Genomic DNA, 18,538 nt, shown 5'->3' on the forward strand with positions numbered 1-18,538 from the left:
TGATTTCATTACCTCCAGCTGTCTTCTTCTAGTCCTCTTTTTTCTCGTCGTCTGGCTTCTTCGTCTCCTTCTCAGGTAGCTTCTGTCCCGAGATCCGTGCGTGCATTTTCTTGATGTCAGTTAGTGTAAGGTCACCTACCCCAGGCTCCAGAAAGTTATCATCTAGATATGTTAGCAGCTGTCTGTCTAATTGCATCTTAAACATACCTCGCGATATCTGTCCTTTGACTTTAAGAGTTCCATCTTCTAGCTCCAGCTCCGCTGACAGTTCCAGCTTAACCGTGCTGCGAAAGTCGCCCTCCTCAAATGATGCCTTGAGCTCCGCATCTTTCATCTGGCGCGCGTTATTAGCAACGCCTTGGAAGCAGCCTCTGGACGTACCGTAACGTTCTCAATACCGTAGATGTTCTCCCACTTGTCCGGTTTGATGAGCAAATTCCAACTTCTCTTATGCTTGGACTCGTCCTCCTTCTTGTCGGTCTCCTTGCCGTTCTGATCATTCTCTCCGCTCTTCTTGTCATCGTCTTTAGGGCTTGCATCTATCGTCTTGATTGACTTGTCATTCGCAGCTACTCCTCCTCCTTCATCCTCAGCAGCCTTATCGCCCTCATCACCCTCTTTGTCGTCTTTTTTCTTCTCTCCCTCTTCCGTGGCAACAGAGTCTCTCGCAATCCTGTAGTTCATATCCAACGGGACATTTGCATGGAGAACTTTTGTGACTAGCACGGTTCCGAAAAAGGCAAAGCCAAAGAACCAAGACTTCTTCTCTTTCGCTTTGTTGTCGGAACCTTCTTCATCGTCCTCCCCCTCCTCATTCTCACCACCACCATCATCCGGACTCTGTTCAGTTGCGCGGGACTTACTAAGCTTGGTTGTCTCATTCTCTCCGCTGCCAGTGTCGTGATCGCCATTAGTCTCACCCTTTGGCTTTCCATCTTCATGCTTATCGCCTTCGGGTTTTTCTTTTGATGGCTTGTTCTTGGTCGCTTTGGTGGCTGTGATCTCAATACCCAGCGTCCTGAAGTTCAAAAGATCCCAAGCCTTCAAAGCTAAAGGTGGAAAAAAGCCTTGGAGTACGAGATTCTCAATCTTGGGCCTCTTTGACCAGTCGCGCGTGTCCGCCAAATGGGCACTGAGATGAATAGACTTAGGAGGGTCAGTGGGTCCAAAGAGTTTCTTCAAGGCATCACCGGCCCAGGCAAGACTATCCGTGAACAAGATGTCCACTTCGAGTCGCAGGCCGGGCTTGAAGAGAAAGTTCTTCTTCTCTTCAGAGTAGGTGAGCTCTAGGTTCCCCACGGGAAGGTTCTTGAGGTTGAAGTCGTTAATGGAGGGGAACAGTGTCCCCAAAAGCTGGCCTTTGAGGTTGAAGCTTTCCGTGTTCAGTTTGATCTTCTCTCTAGCGGGTTCGTCCTTATCGTGCTCCTCACTGTCCTCCTCTTTATCATCCTTGCCATCCTTGTCATCTGACTGTTTCGTGTCTGGTTCGGTAGACAAGGGTACCATCCTTCCACTCGGTTCTTCGGTGTCATCTTGACTCTTATCCTCTTCATCTTCCGTTTCCTCGGGCACATCAACGACATCCTTCTCAGGTCCTAATAATGAGCCAGATTCGTGTCCAAAGTATAATTCACATGAACGCGGTTGAAGGAGGCGTCTGCAATCATGATAGATGTAGTCACTTACCTTTATACTTGTATAACTTGGCAGTCAAGCCCTTGATCCCCCAAAAGTCATCGATATCTCCAGACAAGACAAACTCATCCATCTTAGACCTCCCAAGCTTCTCCTTCTCGCTTTCCTCATCCTTCTTCTCCTCAAGTGCTCCTCCTGCCTTGAGGGCAGTAAGGGCCCAAGGAATGGGCCCCGAGGTCGATTTGCCAGGGCTGTACAACGAGGAGCTCCAAGTCTCGTACAGATTCATGGCAGTTGAGTCGGCACTTTTGATGTCGGAGCCGCCTCGGCGTTCATCGGGAAGAATAAGGAAAGGCATTGGAGGCTTTTCGGTCTCATCATCCAAGATCTTGGCAACCAGTTGAGCAGGCTGCCGCTTGCTTGCTCGAATAGGCTGGACGGGAAGGTCGGCGAAGCCATTTATGTCCTCATCTGGGATGACAAGACATAGACTGCGTACGACAGCGCCTCCGATAATTGTAACTCGCTGGACAGGAGGACTATCGGACTTGACGGTTCTGTTCCAGCCCGCGAAGCTAGCACCAGCATCGGGCGGGGTGCCGGGCTGCTCATCGGTCTCTGAGTCAATCTCGGACAGTTCTGGGATCTCAACATCGGGGCGAAAGGCAAGAGGTGTAGATCCTATGATGCGACTGATGGGAATATCGAGAGAAGGCATTTCAATTCGATCCAGTTCTTTCTCAATGGCATCTCCGGGGAGGACCAAATCCGGATCTGGGTTGGGCGGAACGAGGCCCCATTCTGAAGGAAATTCGTAGCTCGATTGAGATGCCATGATTAGAGTTGTTGCCTGGTAACTGTTTCGGGATGATTGAGTAGCTTAGAAGATTGATTATGGTCTACCGCTCGCGAAAGAATTGGCGATCCAGCTCTCCATAAGTACAAGCAATCAATCCCATAGCTGGCTGAAACAGTTAGACTCAAATGTCGCAAACTAAAGATCGATCAATCATTAGATATTGCAATCTCTATCAATGCGTGCGCAAAACCTGCTCATCAACAAGCCTAGTGCTGTCTCGCATGCAAGTCCAAACCATTGAAGACTAGGATACCTCAGTATCTCGGTGTTCTTCTTCCCAATTGGGCATTTAGCTTCATTTTTCTGTCACTTCTCGCTTTGAACTAGCTGTGGCGGGGCTTAGCTGAGACATTCTAAATGGTGACGATCATCGCTGGCGGTGATGTCAATCGAACCAATTGAGACGATAGGGACATTATCTCCTGCATATCGCGTCAGCAGAGACGTCGCAAAACAAAAAGTCAATCTGGCAGCTCATTGCTGTATTCGACAAGTTATGACACTGCGAGTGGAAAGAAAATCGGATGGAACACTGTCCGAGATGGTGGATGGAGAAAAGATCAACTTCGGCTCGTAGTTGGAGACAGATTATTGCCTGATTTGGGTTCTGCTAAATTAGCTACTGAAGACTAAAGCGTCGTGCCGCTGCGGGCCGCGCACACGTTGTCGTCCCTCACATAGCCCTCGCTCATCGATCGATTAATGAACGCCGCGGCTTTTTTGGACATGGAGTAACAAAAGAATGGTCTGTCTGGCTCTACATACTTTGTCATCAGGCGATTGAATTGCTTAAAATTATCGCAAGCAGAGTCTCGGGATGTTCAGGGCTGCTCGAGAACACCAGCAAGGCTGGTCACAGGAATTAGTAAAACATTATCTTCCTTGCTATCATAGCAACAACATAGTGACTCCTACTATGGAAAAGCCCCTTACATAGTCAATTAATTAATTCAAAATAAGAAAGAACACTAATCTAAAAACGAGATGCGTAGCATGGCTGTAATAGTTATAGGGACAAGGCAAGCTTTGCTGCTACAGGGTATTTTGATGTTATCGCGATAAGGATAAGCTCTTATCAGTAATCTGGAGAAGCATGTCATTTCACCCTCCACCACGTCGCGATCGGCAGTTATACCGAAGCTAGAATGCCAATGGAAATGGAGTTGTCCAAGTCTCAATGATAAAGATAGAAATATTTGCAGGCATTTCAACGGGAAAACAAGATGAAGCGAGTTCAAAATAGATATCTCCGCCAAATATTGGATGATGATATAAATAGAAAGCTTGGCGTAGAAAAGGAGAATTCCTGCTTTGTCATTCCCAGCCTTAAAATAACAGCCGAGGCCCCATCGCGGGCAGGGCTCACCAATTGATTAGCGGAAAATATCTTGGCCCGATTTTATCTATACGAGGTTTTGCCCCGCGAGCTGCAAAGTTCTGGGCCCAACTTCTCCTGGTCCATTTACGAGAAAATGCACTTCTCTCTGCAATAAGCTTTACAAGTGAAAACTCTGTTGAATTGGAACTTTAGTATCGAGATGACAGAGGTTAAAATACGCAAGATCAAATTTGCACGGAACAATGCAGAGGTCAAGAAAAATATCACCAAACTGAGAAGTCTGCTGAAACTATCAGCGTTTCTAAAATTATCCGAACCCTGGCTGGAGCCAAAGTCCCAAGAATTGAATTGGGACGAAAAAAGAGAAAAGGGGGGGACGGGCCAGTTAAGCCTCAATGCGCTATGTAACGGTCTCTCCGAAGCATAAAAACGCATGTCATCAAAGCGCTAAGCGGAACCCGGACATTCCGACCGTCAGCGAAAGAAAACGAGAAAGAATACGTATGCAAACACGAAGGAAGTGAGGCAAAAGTCCAACGTTGCTTCTGCAGAAACTATTTAAACACACAGCCAGCCTCTTGACGGTCACAAGTTTCTGGTTGCGGCTTTGCATCATGAATTATTGGGGGAGGACTGCGTAGGGAGGGAGCCATACCCGCTTTGGTCATCAATCTGACGTTAGCTACGGGGCGCTAGTACCTGATTGTAAGCAGGGATGAGCCCCGTAGACTAGCAAAGCCCCGGCAGTTCTATGACAATGTCCGTCACTAACTTTGTACAAAAAGGACAGCAACGCTTCAAAATATACTGCTTTCTCTGTCATTCTATCCTTCAACTCGCGGTGACCTTGTAATACCCCGCAAGTCGGTGCTACCACTTCTGAGACCACCATATCCTATCCATTCATTCTCTAGAGATCATCTCCACGAAACACCGCCAAAATGCCCGGCCGCACTTCCCCAACACCTAGTGTCATGACACAGGAAGCCTACCGAAAGCGAAAAGAGGAGGAGAACAGCGCAGACGAAGAAGAGAACATCAACTACGATTCCGACGACGATGGCAAGCCAAAGAAGCAAAATGATCAAAGAAAACGTCAGGAAGCTCACCTCGCTGGGTACCGACAACAAATGATGAAGACGACCGAAGGCCCGCCATCAATAGAACACTCGCGCATTCCCTCTATACAAGGCCCATGGATGAACATCCCCGACGATGATAGCGACGACGACGTGCCGCTGGCAATGCTGCAGGCTCGAAGTCAACGCGATCGTATGTCTCGCTTAGCAGGTGTTCGATCAAACCCCAATCTCCGAGCTTCCGCGCAACAACACATGATGAGACCTGGTTCGGCGCAGGGAAAGCCCGATAACGGTTCACATCTGCGCTTACCATCCTTCGCAACGAATCTTCCTCAAGATCCTTTCCAAGACCCGTTTCAAGATCCATTCCAGACGAAGAAGCCGATGTTTACGGGCGGTTTAATCAGTGTTATTGCAAACGAGGAGCGCGCTAAAGCTTCGCGGCGGGGAACGCCGAGTGCTAGCTTTCAAGCACCACAGAACCCGTTTGCTTTGACGGGTGCATCGCCATACATGCCTTCACCGTATGGCGCGCCAATGCCGCAGCAATTATCGAGACCGCAAACGCCTTCTGGTCAAATACATCAGCAAATACCCCAAGGCATTCAGGACCAGATGCAGTTCATACAGACGATGACGTTTGGCGCGCAACATCAGTCTAATAATTCATGGGGCAGCATTCCGCAACGGCCGGGAACGAGTGGTAACGCGGCTCCGGCGGTGAAGCCTGCGCTGCCGGCTTACGGAGGGTATGCGCAGTCTATTCCGCCGGCGGAGAGGAGTAACGTTGGGTTGCCTAGTCGATATAGGGCGGTGTCGAAGCAGAAGGCGTAATGAAATTGAATAGAATGATAGACTGGGGGAAGCGATATGATACCTGATGCGGAGATAATGCGATTCGGAGACTGTACCAAACATATATTTTATTTGTCTACTGGGAATTTGGCGTTAAAAATGCATGATTAGATATACACGGCCTGTATAATATAATTCTTCATCATTGATCATAAATGAATCTCAAATATCGCCATGAACCCACTATGATCTGTATCACATGTCCCAAACCCATGGTATTCACTATCATAAGATAAAGACAGTCTGGTCGATTAGCGCACCTCGAAAATGCTCAACATCATGTTATTTTAGCGAGAGCAAGCCAATCACCGTCCATTTCCATTCAGTCACCCAATTTTCCGACAATAAACCGCTCCTAATCGACCGGCGAAACAGTAAGCATGAGCCTTCTCCCGCGCGGAGCTATATTGAACCGATCCTCCATCTCCATCTCCCAATCCTTCATTTCTTGCGCAACTCTAAATCTTAAACCTGATCGCATGACCTCGCTTACAGCCCAATAAAGCTCCTGCCACGCAAGATTCTGGCCGATACAATTTCTCTTACCAAGACTAAACGGTGTGAGAGCAGATTTCATCTCCGGAGTCTCGGCGAGCCATCGCTCAGGGATGAATCTCTCTGGGTCCGGGAAGACTGAGGCATCATGGTGGTGAAGCCAGTTCTGCATTCCGACAACCGTGCCTGATGGGAGAGTGTACTGGCCGAGCGTCATAGGCTCGGTGAGTAGACGAGGTAGGGTTGAGATGATTGTTGGATGAGCACGGAAGGTCTCTTTGATGATTGCATTGATGTATGCGTTGTTTCTGATGACCACAATATCATCATCAGGTATTGCCAGTACTTCCGTGCGCAATCGCTCCTGAATAGCGGCGTTCTCCGGCTTTGAGAGCTCGTACAGCAAGTATGTCAATGTCGACGATGTAGTACCAGAGCCAGCAAACATATAGCCCATAGCTTCCTCGACAAGCTCTTCATGAGTAAGTTTGCGCCCCAGGTATCCATCAACCCCAGTCGCAAGAGGCGTAAGCAAATACTTCTCATCATCCGTACTCTTCTCCAGAAAGTGATCGACCATCTCATAAGACTTCTCCCGCCAGTACTCTCGTTTACGATATGAGTCACCAATGGCGCCTGGCAATTTGGTACCGATGCCAAATCTGGCTACAAAAGGAAGGGCGCCGTCAAAGAGCAATGTAAGGGCGCTTCCATCCATTGCTTGGAGTAGTTTGAGAGCAGCTGCGCCATTGATGTCGTTGGAGAAGTCTTTTGCGAAGCCAGCTTGGCATATTACCTCAAGGCTGAAGAGACCGCATAGTGTGTAGGCATCGACGGGAGATGATGTGCCGCTTCTAAGCCGTTGCGCGAGACGTTGGGCATTGCCTTTTATCAAGGGATCGAGCAGCGCAACGGACTGCAGTGAGTATGGGGGACTACTCATCTTTCTTCGTGCAGCATGTTGTTGGACATTTCTATTATATCAAGTCAGATATGATATCAGGCCCTACCATATGAAGCCAGTGGAGAACGTAGGAGGAGGTGACAGAAAGGAAAACTATACTCACATCATCTGGAAAATATTGTCTTTACCCACAAAGGTAGCAGCTTCATAGAAGTCTGGGTTTTTAATCATTCCCTTGGTATTGAGATAGATGGTGCGCAGGTGTCTCCAGTTACTGATTGATACCTCATTCGGACCAGTTCGTACAATAGGACCGTACTTCCTGTGTAGTTCCTCCAGCTTCTGTATTCCGGTTCTTGTATCAGCATAAGCTCGAAGGGGATGGTTGAAGATGCACATACGTAAACGCGACGGCCTTGTATGGTACTCAGCCAAACTGTTGCTCCAGTGAGCTTGGTTGAGGATGGACCGGGGACATGTCGAAGTGGACTGAAGAGTAAACGACGGATAATCTACAAAGCTCTCGATTAGATGGTGATATGAGCATAGAGACGGTGACTGACTTTAATTGATAAATAAAGCAGACATAACGATAGTGAGAGCACTGTAAGGAGAGCTTCTCGAGAGAAGTCCGAAATGTTATCAAACAAGCCGCTCATGCCGATAGCTAGGAAGATTATAAATGAGAAAGTCGAGGCTGCTATTGAATTCTAAGGCTAGGCTCTCGATGTATACAGTTGGATACTTCAATTACCGAGTAAGCGAAGGCATCGATAATTCAACATCGCTCTTCATCTTCTTAAATAATAGGGAACCCAGCGGTCTTTGCGGGGTTAATTAAATAACTGTGGCCCATTGGCTACTCGGCCCCTCATGGCCATGAAGCAATCGGGATGTGGACTCCCGCTCTCACAATTGAGTCAGTACTCTTCGATCAAGGCATTTTGAAATTCCTGTGCTCCCGCTCTCTCCTATATCTATCTCAACTTTTAGTAGATCTCTTTCATATCAGAGAGTATCGCATTTTGACTCTATCTAGCATACAACCCATGATAGAATGAGTATCGAGACACGCGGCAGACCACGGTGATAGCCAATACCGCCTTCAACTCGGTCACTTTTAGTCTTCCCCGAATCTAGTGTTACCCCGCAATCCCGGCATTCAGTAAACGCCGGCTCAAGCTGAGTGCGTTTATATTGACATCCAAGTCCTTTGTATCATGATTCAATTGAAGCGGTAATTTGCGATCAAGATGCTCAGCTTCGCGCCTGCTCATCGGCTGAGGTGAGACCGCCTGCAGATACTAAGACGAGACTAATCTTGAAGTAGTAGTCTGCACCTGCTTGCTACACGATTCAACGCGATATGGTGTATAAGCATAGCTTTTTCTTCAAGTGAAAAGTCCTTCACTCTAGAAGGAAATTGCTAAGATTAATGGCTTCGGATTCTGTTCGGTTATAAGAATAGAAGTCTAGCTTATGTATGAAAGCTGGAAGGGCTTGAACACTATACGGCCGAATCTTGACGTTGCAGTGACACTCTTGGCAGAAATTCCTTCACGATGCCCGGACTGACTATTCACCCGTTCCGTACAGGGATCAGAAGAGGGGCGCTGAACTCCTTTCAAAACATGTCAGATTTATCGTTTGGAGATAGGAAAAGAGCATGAAGAACAAATCTGACTCTATGACCCTGTTGGTAAACCTATCGTCTAAATCGGTTTGCTATGTCCACACCTCCTATCTCGCAGCTATGCAAGAACTGCTCACAAGTTCTCGATATTGATTTGTTGCTGGACCATAACAACCTTGAGAACAAAACATTGTACCGATTTGAAGACACTTGGCCAGAACTACCAGGCTTGGCAGCTTCCGGCGACTCTGGCTGTGGATTATGCAAATTAATTCGAGACACTTTTGCTTCACAGCCTCCTTCGACAGAGTACAAAGGGCCCGTAAGTGGCTTGGTGGAGAGACACGCGACATGGAGTCATGAGAAGCCTAGGAAAATTCTCGATTACTCCGTAAGGATATACAGCGGGTCGGAAGGGGATGTGGACTGGTATACGGTAACAAGGTTTGTGGACTGGTCTACGGTAACAGGGTATGCACAGTTCTTACCCTGTTCTGATGATGGTATGCACGTGCTTAGCTTTATGAAGTGAGGGTGTACTGATAGAGAGGTAGATGACATGCCCTTCCCTCTTCCTCCTCCTGCAGAGATTATGTCAGCTCAAACAGTGGACTTCTTGAAAAGGTCCATTGACCAGTGTGAATCAACCTGTCATCCATGGCAGCCTTCTGGCTCAATTCCCTCGCGACTTCTCGATATATCGGATTATAAAACCAGAGAACGGATCCAACTTGTGCAGACGGAGAAGTTGCCAAGAGTCAAATACGCAGCGCTAAGCTACTGCTGGGGAAATGCAGATGATGCAGCTTATCAACCGAAGACAAATTCTGCCAATTTATCAGAAAGGCTCAATGGTTTTGGTATCGACACTATGTCTCCCGTCGTTCGCGATGCTATCATCACTTGTCACGCCTTGGGGATGCGTTACTTGTGGGTTGACGCGCTCTGTATTCTCCAAGGGAAAGCTGATGTCGCGGACTGGGACATAGAAAGCCAGAAGATGGCTGACATCTTTCGCAATGCATACATCACGATTTGTCCATCGTCGTCAAACAGCTGCCGGGAAGGTTTTCTAGGTCAACGTCTGGTGCACCCTGGCATTCGTGTCAAGACTCCGATAACATCAAACGCTATTTTCCAGAACCAAAGCCGGGAATACTCTATTTTGCCATACTTTAAGTATGACAATAATACGCCCTCCTTCATTCACAGCCATCAGTTTATAAACTCGAAATGGTACAGCCGCGCTTGGGTATGGCAGGAAATAAACCTTTCAGCCCGACTCGTCATCTTCACACCTACGTTTGTCTTTTACCGGTGTCCAAAGACTCTGCTGTGCGAGAATGGCACTAGAAAAGAAACAACAATAATCCTAGAAGGGTTAGGACAATATCATAGAAAGCGATATCAAGACGCACAGCCGTTTGCATTCTTCAGAACCTGTGTGGAAGATATCTCAAGCAAGGACATCAGCTTCGAATCAGACCGTTTAGCGGCAGTGGCAGGTGTTGCCAAGCAAGTTTCTCAAGCGACAGGTAGTCAATATGCTGCTGGTCTCTGGGTCAAGGACATTTATAAAGATTTGATCTTTAAGAGAAATCTTCGCTCGCGAAACAATCGTGACAAGGGCGGACTCGAGAAATACATCGAGTCATTGAGGACCAGACACTCTGAGGTAGGACCTACGTGGTCTTGGCCGGGACATGGAGCCGGAGTCTGTTGGGACTCGATATTCTCGTCGGTGGATCACGAGACTCTGCAGCTTAATTATGCAGATTGGAGATATGAATACAAACATCTCGATATCTCCACTGACAAAGTAGGTGATAACTTGTTTGGTCAAGTCAGTCGGGGTTCTTTAGCTGTGACCACTAAAATGGCGTCTTTGACTGAAATTGCAGCACTTCACGACGGAGATGATGATGAACTGATCAGAGACATGCTGATTACGCCGGAGTCTACAAGTAAAGTCGCTTGCGGTATCATATGGAACTGGGATGTTGACAACGCGGAGACTTCAAGTCATTTGGCAGATAAGATCCTCGTCATGGCAATCTCTAGCTGTTTGTATGGACACAGTGGTAGCGGAAACATGTATGGATTGATGGTGTATCCGGCGGAGAAAGAGGGCGAATATTACCGAGTAGGGTCCTTCGAGGCACAGAGTGCTGCTGATGATGATGCCGACGGGAATACTGGGGTTCTTGTGGCAGAGGAGTGGAAAGAGAGAAGTATTGTAATCATTTAGAATAGAACTTTGTTACTTGCATATCATAAAAGACGATTCTATAGCTGCTTGAATACCGAACTGAAAAGCTGCTAGTAGTTACTGAGCGCCAAGGAACATGTATCGCACACAGCCTGCATCAATGTACCCTCCAATACCGCCATTGTCGCCTACGAGTCAACCCATTAGTATACGATCAGTGAAACATGGGACAGAGTACTTACAACCTGCATAAGCCTTTACAAATAAATCTTTGCAAAGCGGGCCATCCTTTCCAAGCGGTGTATACGGGTCCTGTGACTCAACAGTCGTCTTACATCCCTCAACCCACGAAACCTCATAGTAATAGAGATCGCTCTTCGTTGTACCAGAGACAGGGCTGTCGGACTTCATCTCAACGGGCAGGTTGGCCTCGCAGTAGGCATCTGCCAAGGCCTTCACGGCGCCTGGACTAACGTCCTTATGATTACCGCCTCTGTTCTTACAGAAAACTGGACCTAACTCCAGAGGTGTGATCTTCTCCTCTGGTGGTGCTGGAGCTTCGGTAGGCTTGGTCGAGACCCATGATGCGCAGTATGTGTTCTCGACGCATGCCTGTCCTCTGCCACCGCCCCCCTGAGCACACTGTGTGTTAGTCGCTGTCTCAGCGCATGAGCTACCGTCAGGAGTAGAGATAGGTCCTGGAACATCGGTAAGTGTTGGGAGACCAGTCAAGTGAAAGGGCGGTGCTGTTGTCGATGTGGTAGGCATAGCGGTGTACTTGTAGGTACCGCATCCAACATCAATGGTACCCTCGAGAAAGCTGTTCTCAGAGTCAAAGCACTCATCGCCAAAAGCGTACATCGAATCACCACAGGGAATCTGGCAATCGCCCTTTGCACCGCTCCAGTCGTATTCGAACACCCAGCCCTCGCAAGACTCAGCTCGTTCTCGGAGCATATGTCTTCTCATGTTGAGCGACGCACGTTTCTCTTGAGACCCGCTCTCAGCATCAGCTCCGGTGAGGTTCTTGCTCAGTTCATCGCCCTCATGTCCATTAACATCGGCGCAGAACTTGGAGTAGATAGACATGAAGCAATCGCGAGGAACATCGACGCTGCTCTGTTGTTGGCATTGAACATCCGGGTGTTGAGCGTCGTTGATAGAGATGTTCTCATCGTCAAAGACCTGCTGGAAGTAACGAGAGGTGTCGTCTTCGATCGCTTCCATTGTAGGAATGGCCTCATTGTCGGCTGGCACTTCGCCAAAGAGGACGGACTCCTCGGGGAAGATGCTGGTGGTGATGGTGGGGGTCTGTTTGGCGGGGCAGTCGATGGGCGCAGGGCATGTTACGTAGACGGTACTATAGCTCTGCTGTTAGAATACTGACGGGAGAAGGGTTCGAAGCTATAGACTTGCCTGGTATATGTCTCACTTTCTGAGTAGAAGGAAACGGTCTTTGTGCATGGCGCCGGATCCTTTTTCTCACAATCATCTGGTTCATTAGGATCTTGAGGATCTTGAGGGTCCTTGGGATCTTCGGGGTCTTTAGGATCAGGATCCTCCGGATCTTTAGGATCGGGGTTCTCAGGGTCCTTAGGGTCTGGGTTGTCGGGATCCTTCGGGTCTTTAGGGTCATCGGGGTTCTTAGGATCGTCCGGGTTTTCAGGGTCCTTGGGATCTTGAGGGTTGTCAGGTTTCTTGGGATCGTCGGGAGTGTCAGGAACCTTGGGTACATCAGGAATCTTAGGAACGTCTGGGATCTTAGGGACATCAGGGACATCTGGAAGGTCTGGAGTCTTAGGGTCGTCGGGCTTCTTGGGATCATCAGGCTTTTCCGGATCATCCGGCTTCTTGGGGTCGTCAGGCTTTTTGGGGTCGTCAGGCTTTTTGGGATCATCAGGTTTGTTAGGAACTGGAACCGGTACTGGTACAGGTACAGGAGCGCCATCAGTTGTCTTCGGATCCTCCGGTTCATCAGGCTTCTCAGTGGTGATTGGAGCCGGTGGATTTTCCGGCTCGGTTGTAATCTCTGGCTCTTGCGGCGCGGGTGCCGCTGTTGTTGTAGCTGGAGGGGGAGGGGGATTATTGGGTTCAGCTGTTGTTTCTGGCTCAGGAGCTGGTACAGGCGTGTTTGGGCCCGCGGGCTGATTTGGCTGAGGATTGGGGACGATGGGGGGAGGAGGATTCCGATCATCAGCTGGGATCTCTTGTTCTTGCCTTGCGACAAAGACTCTAGGATAGACTGGGTGCGTGAACACGGCTGCTCCAGAAGAGGTTTCTGATTCAAGGTTTGCACCGACGGCTGTAGCACCTAGCCAGAGTGCTGCAATGGCGCTGACTTTCCAAGGTACCGTCATGATGGCGGTTATGTTGACAACGAAAGACAAGAGGACGATGGACCAAGAACGGCCTAGAAGGTAGAGATGTGAAGAGTGTGATGCCAAGTAAAGCCTGATGATATTTGGCAGCTTGAGTTAGATTATTAGGATATATAAAACTCGGAACGAATGACTTGGAAGATCTGGTAATGTTGTGATTATTGGTGGATAGTAAAGCCCCCTTGCAGGAGCTAGACTGCCTCATCCAAAATTATCTAAGCTCAGGGCAGGGCAAACAAAGTAAGCCGTAGGATCTGCACAGCCGGCGGAGCACTATGCCCCAATTGTGGCGCTTATTTCGGAAGTACAACCCATTTTGGCATCTCAACTCCAGTTCATAATCGATCTTCTTCACTACGGGAGTTTATCTCCCGCCCGCAGCGGGATTCCGTGCAGAGGGATCAGAAAGCATGAGCTTGCTTACATGTTAAAATTAAAAGTAAGCTTTTCTTCAACTGTACTCGTATTAGCGTCAAACGTTAGCTTTAAAAATAATCCGACGGAGCTTTTCGAGGCATTTCTTATAAACGGGCCAATCAGAGGCTACAGAGTTGATGGTAAGCCGTAAGAAGGCCAATCATGAACGCATATAGTCCCCGAAGGTTTCTAGGTCCGAGCCGCACAGCCTCGGCATAGCCCTACGGATCCATCTCTATCTGTAACGCTGGATCTGTTTACGGCAATTTTCCGTGCTATGGGTTAAGCGCTGAGTATGACCGATACGAGGATCTGAATGAAACGGTTTCTTAGGTCAGAATGAGAGTTAATTACAGTGACATTGAAGGATTATCTGTGCCCTTTCGCAAGGCTTAGACGGAGTCATTGCTTAGTAGAGAATTTCTTTACATCCCTGTGATTTATCAACAAGCAACTTCCTTATTCAAGAAGCGTAGAATAGTACGTGCCTTCTTTATGTGTTTATATCAGCAACTGCAGCAAACATAACTTTGAGACCTTATATCTCTGGAATTAGAGGTGTTTTCTTTCTCTGTCCTTTCTTGATACCTGCCATTCTCTTCCACCACTTTCTACCTTCAAATTCCCGGCCTATTCATCTCTCGCCATGAAGGTCTTTTTGCCTATAGTGGCCCTCGCTGGGCTTGGCTTGGCTGCAGACATGAATGTTTGGGACCTCGATGACTCTTGTCAAACACCTGAACGTAAGGGTGCCTTTGAGAAAGCATACAGTGACGCTGAGGTCCTGGCAGTCAAGGCTCAAGAAGACCTTGAGAAGCTCAAAGGCGCGCGTCCAGACTTTGTCTCAAACATGCGAACCAATTGGGATCGTATTGCGAGGGCTGCGACCAACATGTTTGGCTTTGTGCCAAATGCAGATGGCCATGACCCCAATGAAGAGCATTACTCGAGTGTTAGATGTAAGTCAACGTCGTCGCCACACCTATGTCTTTGCTGATTGGTCGGAAGATGTTTATGATCGCATGGTCAAGACCCTTCACAATGACGAAATGATTCCAGCCAACGGCTACGGCGGACTCAAGCCCCTTCTTCTATGCGACGAAAGCAAATTCGTCTGGGTCGGAAGAGACGACAAGGATCCCCATGATCCAGCAGGACGCCCCCTTCGCGAATCCAGACCGAAAGAGATGGCGGGTACAAAAGCCGGAGCTTGGGTCTACAAGAAACGCTACCTGGTAAATGGCGTCAAGCAACCCGACACAGGACTTTGCAGACCAGGCGTATTTGCCGTCACCCTTACCCGAAACGATTTCATCATCTTTTGTCCTCCATCATTTCAGGACCCGGTGGCTAGTACAAAATCTGCTGTTGATGCTAAAGACAGCGTTCAGAAAGATGATGTATTGGATACATACTCGGCTACTAGCCTTTCTCGAGTCATGGTCCACGAGCTTGCCCATTGGTTTGGTGGTGCTGGGAATGGTGGAACTGACAACCGCAATGGTATGTGTATTGCGAATGATACTTTTTTACATCTGTGCAGATGTTAATATGCTCCGCATCTAGTCCCTGATCAACAAGCCGTCGGAAAAGAGGGAGCATTGGTCTGGCAAAAGCCCGACGGCAAACGCACCACTGATGCGACTCTTAAAGACCTCAAGAAATATCTTACATGTAAGTTGTTCTCCGTACTATTCTAACTTCGGGTCTCCGGCAGGGAACTGTCGTTACTGACAGTAATAACAACAGACAACTTTATGTGGGTTTCCAACTTGGCGCGCTCTCACGAGGGGGCCAACGCAGGAAATTGTGGCCCGAGCAAAGCCACTTTCACGGCTGAGTCATATGCCCTTTTCGCATTAATGTCGTACGTTGCCTAGATAACCTCAGACTGAATCATTGGATTATGAGTTGGTGCTAATTATTTATCTTCTAGTTACATGGATAACTGGGATTGGGCTAATGATGGGAAGGCAAAGGCGTTTGTTGACGAAATGATCCCATATGAGAGACTTCCTAACAGTAAGAAGGTTCGTTTGGGCTAGAGAGGAATTTATTGCTTAGTCACTTAGTTGTTAATGCTGTTTATCTCTCTTATGAAATGTATTACACTGTGATTACCGAAGAACACAGGCTTTGCTGCAGATAATACAGTAAATAGATTGGCGATGCGACTACTGCCTTTACATTCTGAATAAACGGCGTTTGGTCTCTTCGACTCACTTAGCTGTTGACCATTGAGGAATGCAATGCATTGATTGCATTGCAGGTCTCACAACATTGCATGGTAACGAGTGCGCCAGTAGCTGCAGCAAGGAAACTGTTGGAAGTCTGTGGAAGTTCGGCGTCGACGCATCGATTAAGTGGCACATCTATGGCATGTTGATATTCTTCTCCCTGTTTTTCTCGATCCAGAGCAACCAGTTGTACATGGCGGGGTCTTGTGAAACTTGACCTCGAGCAGCTGGAAGAATGTTGCACACCGCTCAAGAAACCACTGAAGTTTCCTCAAGTGTAGATCAAAGGAAGAAGACAAATAATCGGACGAGTTTGCAATACGAGAACAATGCCTGCAGCCACAGACCCATTTCACTCGGCTGTCAGCGGCTTGGATTCCAGTCCGACTATGACATCAAGCAAAACAGAACAAGACAACTTCACATGTTAAGGACGAACCGTATCTGTTAGCGCCGCGAATACCCGGATAGCCAGATCATATCTTGTCAGTGACGGCGGCAATCTACACCGCAATATGCATCGAGACTAAAAAGATAGATCTACGGCTGCGAGATGGGACGGGACGGGGCTTCTCTCCGACCGTCCGACAACTCACTCTTAGGCAGGTCTTGTTGTCATAAGTGACAGGTACCAGGCAGTTACGCCTCAAAGACGCATCTGCGGTCCCTTGTCAGTGCTGCGTGTCTTATTACCCCGCCTTACCCAGCTGTGAGCTTGACAATGTAATGTAGGGCCCAGGAACCAGTGTGATTGCAACGACAACGCTTTCCGAATGAAGTCTTTGCAGCTCTATTTTCTTCTTAAAACTGAGAACTATCACCAATTCCAAATAGCATGTGTAGCATTGGCAGTTACGAAGCTTGTTGGAACAGAGAATATGGTTCCTGGGTGCATAATGGCCAAGCCTGGATGCAACGAATGACGTAGCTATTTTATGTTCCAAAAACGGCCGAGTACTGAGACACGGGAAATTCTGTGGCGGGCTGAATATCAGACAGAAAAGAGGGGTTCGGACGGGCCGCTGCTCTTTTAGGTGAGACATACAGTCCGTGCGGCCAGGTACAGCAAAACCTGTCACAATTCAGATCTCCTCAAACCCCGCTTCCCCGTTGACGGGCTATCAGGGGAGAAAATGATCTGTTTTCTGGCTCCAGCCTAGTCCTCCATATCAGTGTACGATTCACCCATAAGAGCTTTGCCCAATAATGTAAAGATAAAGGCAAATATCTAGATGAGCATTCCTGGAACCTAGATAGGTGAAAGAAGAGACAAGATGTAGTAAGGTCTTCCCCGGACTCTTCGTCGCGATTGTGTAACCCCGGCCGACAGCCATATCAGCAGTCCGCCCAATGGCAAGAGGCATATGATTTCTCTTCTCTCAGAGAACAACACCAAAGATTCACTTACCGATAGATCCTCGTCGTACCGTGTCTCAGTGAGTGATTGGAATTTGATGTGCCGATGGCCCGGAGGGTAGAAAATCATGCCAGTAGCCTGTAGAATGTGACCGATACGTGCAACTACATGATGCACGGTGACATGAGACATTCATTCTGGAGATAATTGGACATGGGGGACGAGCTGTGGAGGTTTGTTGTGAGACAGGAAAACATCCCTATACGTAGGCTGATCTACAAGGCGATCTCTTACGTATTTTCTATAGTCACTTGGAAGGCTCTGTGTCTATAAGAACCCCTCAATCTCTCACTGATCCTGAACACAAACTCTCAACTCAACTCAACTCATCTTCACTCATCAACTCCTTCTCAAACAACTACTCAACATAAATCACTCACAATGGGTTACGGCACTCTCGAGAACGGCGACTGGCTCATGGTCGGCATGAGCATCTTCAGCAAAGATCGCTCCGTCGAGCTCCGCATGCAAGACGATGGCAAGCTCGCCATCTACTACAACAACCGCTGTGCCTGGCAGAGCACCGACCAACAGATCAGCAACGCAAAGGGCGCCATCATGCAGGGCGATGGTAACCTCTGCATCTAGTAAGTCTTGCATCTCTTGATACGGTCTCTGTTGTACCGTTGCTAATTGTGATTTTGCAGTGACAAGAACGGCAAGGCCACTTGGCACACCAACACTGCTGCCCCAAGCGGCGACAACAAGACTTTCCTTTCTGTCCAGGATGACGGAAACCTTGTTCTGTACAAGAACGGTGGTGCTACTCCCATCTGGTCTTCCAAGAGCAACAAATAAACGGGCTGGCTGGGTTGGCATGTGAGTTGGGCTGTTGGCGGGTACAGTTAGGGATCTATGGACCTAGACAAGTTCCACCTGCCGATTTGTGCACCACTCATAGTATTAATAGCCATCAATAAAGTTAAATTGGAGAGAGCTTTTGTCTCTTGCAATATGTGCCAAGTTATTGATTAAGACGAACATGGCCAAATACCTCTGTAATTCTCTTACTCTTAGATTGACTTTCGCTAGTCGGCACGTAATTTCGACGACCATCTCACGAAACTTGTCTAGGTGT

The 18,538-nt window shown here is 48.1% G+C and overlaps 7 protein-coding genes across 7 annotated transcripts; 4 read left to right on the forward strand and 3 right to left on the reverse strand.

Moving 5' to 3' along the window:
* Positions 1 to 28: 28 nt before the first annotated feature.
* Positions 29 to 2,470, reverse strand: FOBCDRAFT_281073 (uncharacterized protein; the record flags this gene model as incomplete). Its single annotated transcript, XM_059611591.1, has 4 exons — positions 29 to 162; positions 208 to 334; positions 382 to 1,595; positions 1,687 to 2,470. 4 exons carry the CDS (start codon positions 2,468 to 2,470, stop codon positions 29 to 31), a joined length of 2,259 nt encoding a protein of 752 aa, XP_059468040.1.
* Positions 2,471 to 4,314: 1,844 nt separating this feature from the next.
* Positions 4,315 to 5,944, forward strand: FOBCDRAFT_11019 (uncharacterized protein). Its single transcript, XM_031192196.3, has one exon. It carries the CDS (start codon positions 4,775 to 4,777, stop codon positions 5,747 to 5,749), a length of 975 nt encoding a protein of 324 aa, XP_031031042.1. The 5' UTR covers positions 4,315 to 4,774; the 3' UTR covers positions 5,750 to 5,944.
* Positions 5,945 to 6,125: 181 nt separating this feature from the next.
* FOBCDRAFT_191850 (cytochrome P450) lies at positions 6,126 to 7,568 on the reverse strand (the record flags this gene model as incomplete). Its single annotated transcript, XM_031192197.3, has 2 exons — positions 6,126 to 7,239; positions 7,333 to 7,568. The coding sequence occupies 2 exons, from the start codon at positions 7,566 to 7,568 to the stop codon at positions 6,126 to 6,128; spliced, it is 1,350 nt and encodes a 449-aa protein (XP_031031043.3).
* Positions 7,569 to 8,896: 1,328 nt separating this feature from the next.
* FOBCDRAFT_324115 (heterokaryon incompatibility protein-domain-containing protein) lies at positions 8,897 to 11,050 on the forward strand (the record flags this gene model as incomplete). The annotated part of the gene is made up of 2 exons (XM_031192198.2): positions 8,897 to 9,305; positions 9,357 to 11,050. 2 exons carry the CDS (start codon positions 8,897 to 8,899, stop codon positions 11,048 to 11,050), a joined length of 2,103 nt encoding a protein of 700 aa, XP_031031044.2.
* A 78-nt stretch (positions 11,051 to 11,128) lies between these two features.
* Positions 11,129 to 13,368, reverse strand: FOBCDRAFT_208128 (uncharacterized protein; the record flags this gene model as incomplete). Its single annotated transcript, XM_059609227.1, has 3 exons — positions 11,129 to 11,199; positions 11,254 to 12,322; positions 12,373 to 13,368. 3 exons carry the CDS (start codon positions 13,366 to 13,368, stop codon positions 11,129 to 11,131), a joined length of 2,136 nt encoding a protein of 711 aa, XP_059466137.1.
* Positions 13,369 to 14,452: 1,084 nt separating this feature from the next.
* On the forward strand, positions 14,453 to 15,963 carry FOBCDRAFT_244932 (uncharacterized protein; the record flags this gene model as incomplete). Its single annotated transcript, XM_031192200.3, has 6 exons — positions 14,453 to 14,765; positions 14,815 to 15,309; positions 15,373 to 15,480; positions 15,556 to 15,673; positions 15,743 to 15,836; positions 15,940 to 15,963. 6 exons carry the CDS (start codon positions 14,453 to 14,455, stop codon positions 15,961 to 15,963), a joined length of 1,152 nt encoding a protein of 383 aa, XP_031031046.3.
* A 1,878-nt stretch (positions 15,964 to 17,841) lies between these two features.
* FOBCDRAFT_208130 (bulb-type lectin domain-containing protein) lies at positions 17,842 to 18,258 on the forward strand (the record flags this gene model as incomplete). Its single annotated transcript, XM_031192201.2, has 2 exons — positions 17,842 to 18,047; positions 18,108 to 18,258. The coding sequence occupies 2 exons, from the start codon at positions 17,842 to 17,844 to the stop codon at positions 18,256 to 18,258; spliced, it is 357 nt and encodes a 118-aa protein (XP_031031047.1).
* Between the last annotated feature and the right edge of the window lie 280 nt (positions 18,259 to 18,538).

Source organism: Fusarium oxysporum, chromosome XI (genome assembly GCF_013085055.1).
Source record: "Fusarium oxysporum Fo47 chromosome XI, complete sequence".
Classification (NCBI taxonomy): Eukaryota; Fungi; Ascomycota; class Sordariomycetes; order Hypocreales; family Nectriaceae; genus Fusarium; species Fusarium oxysporum.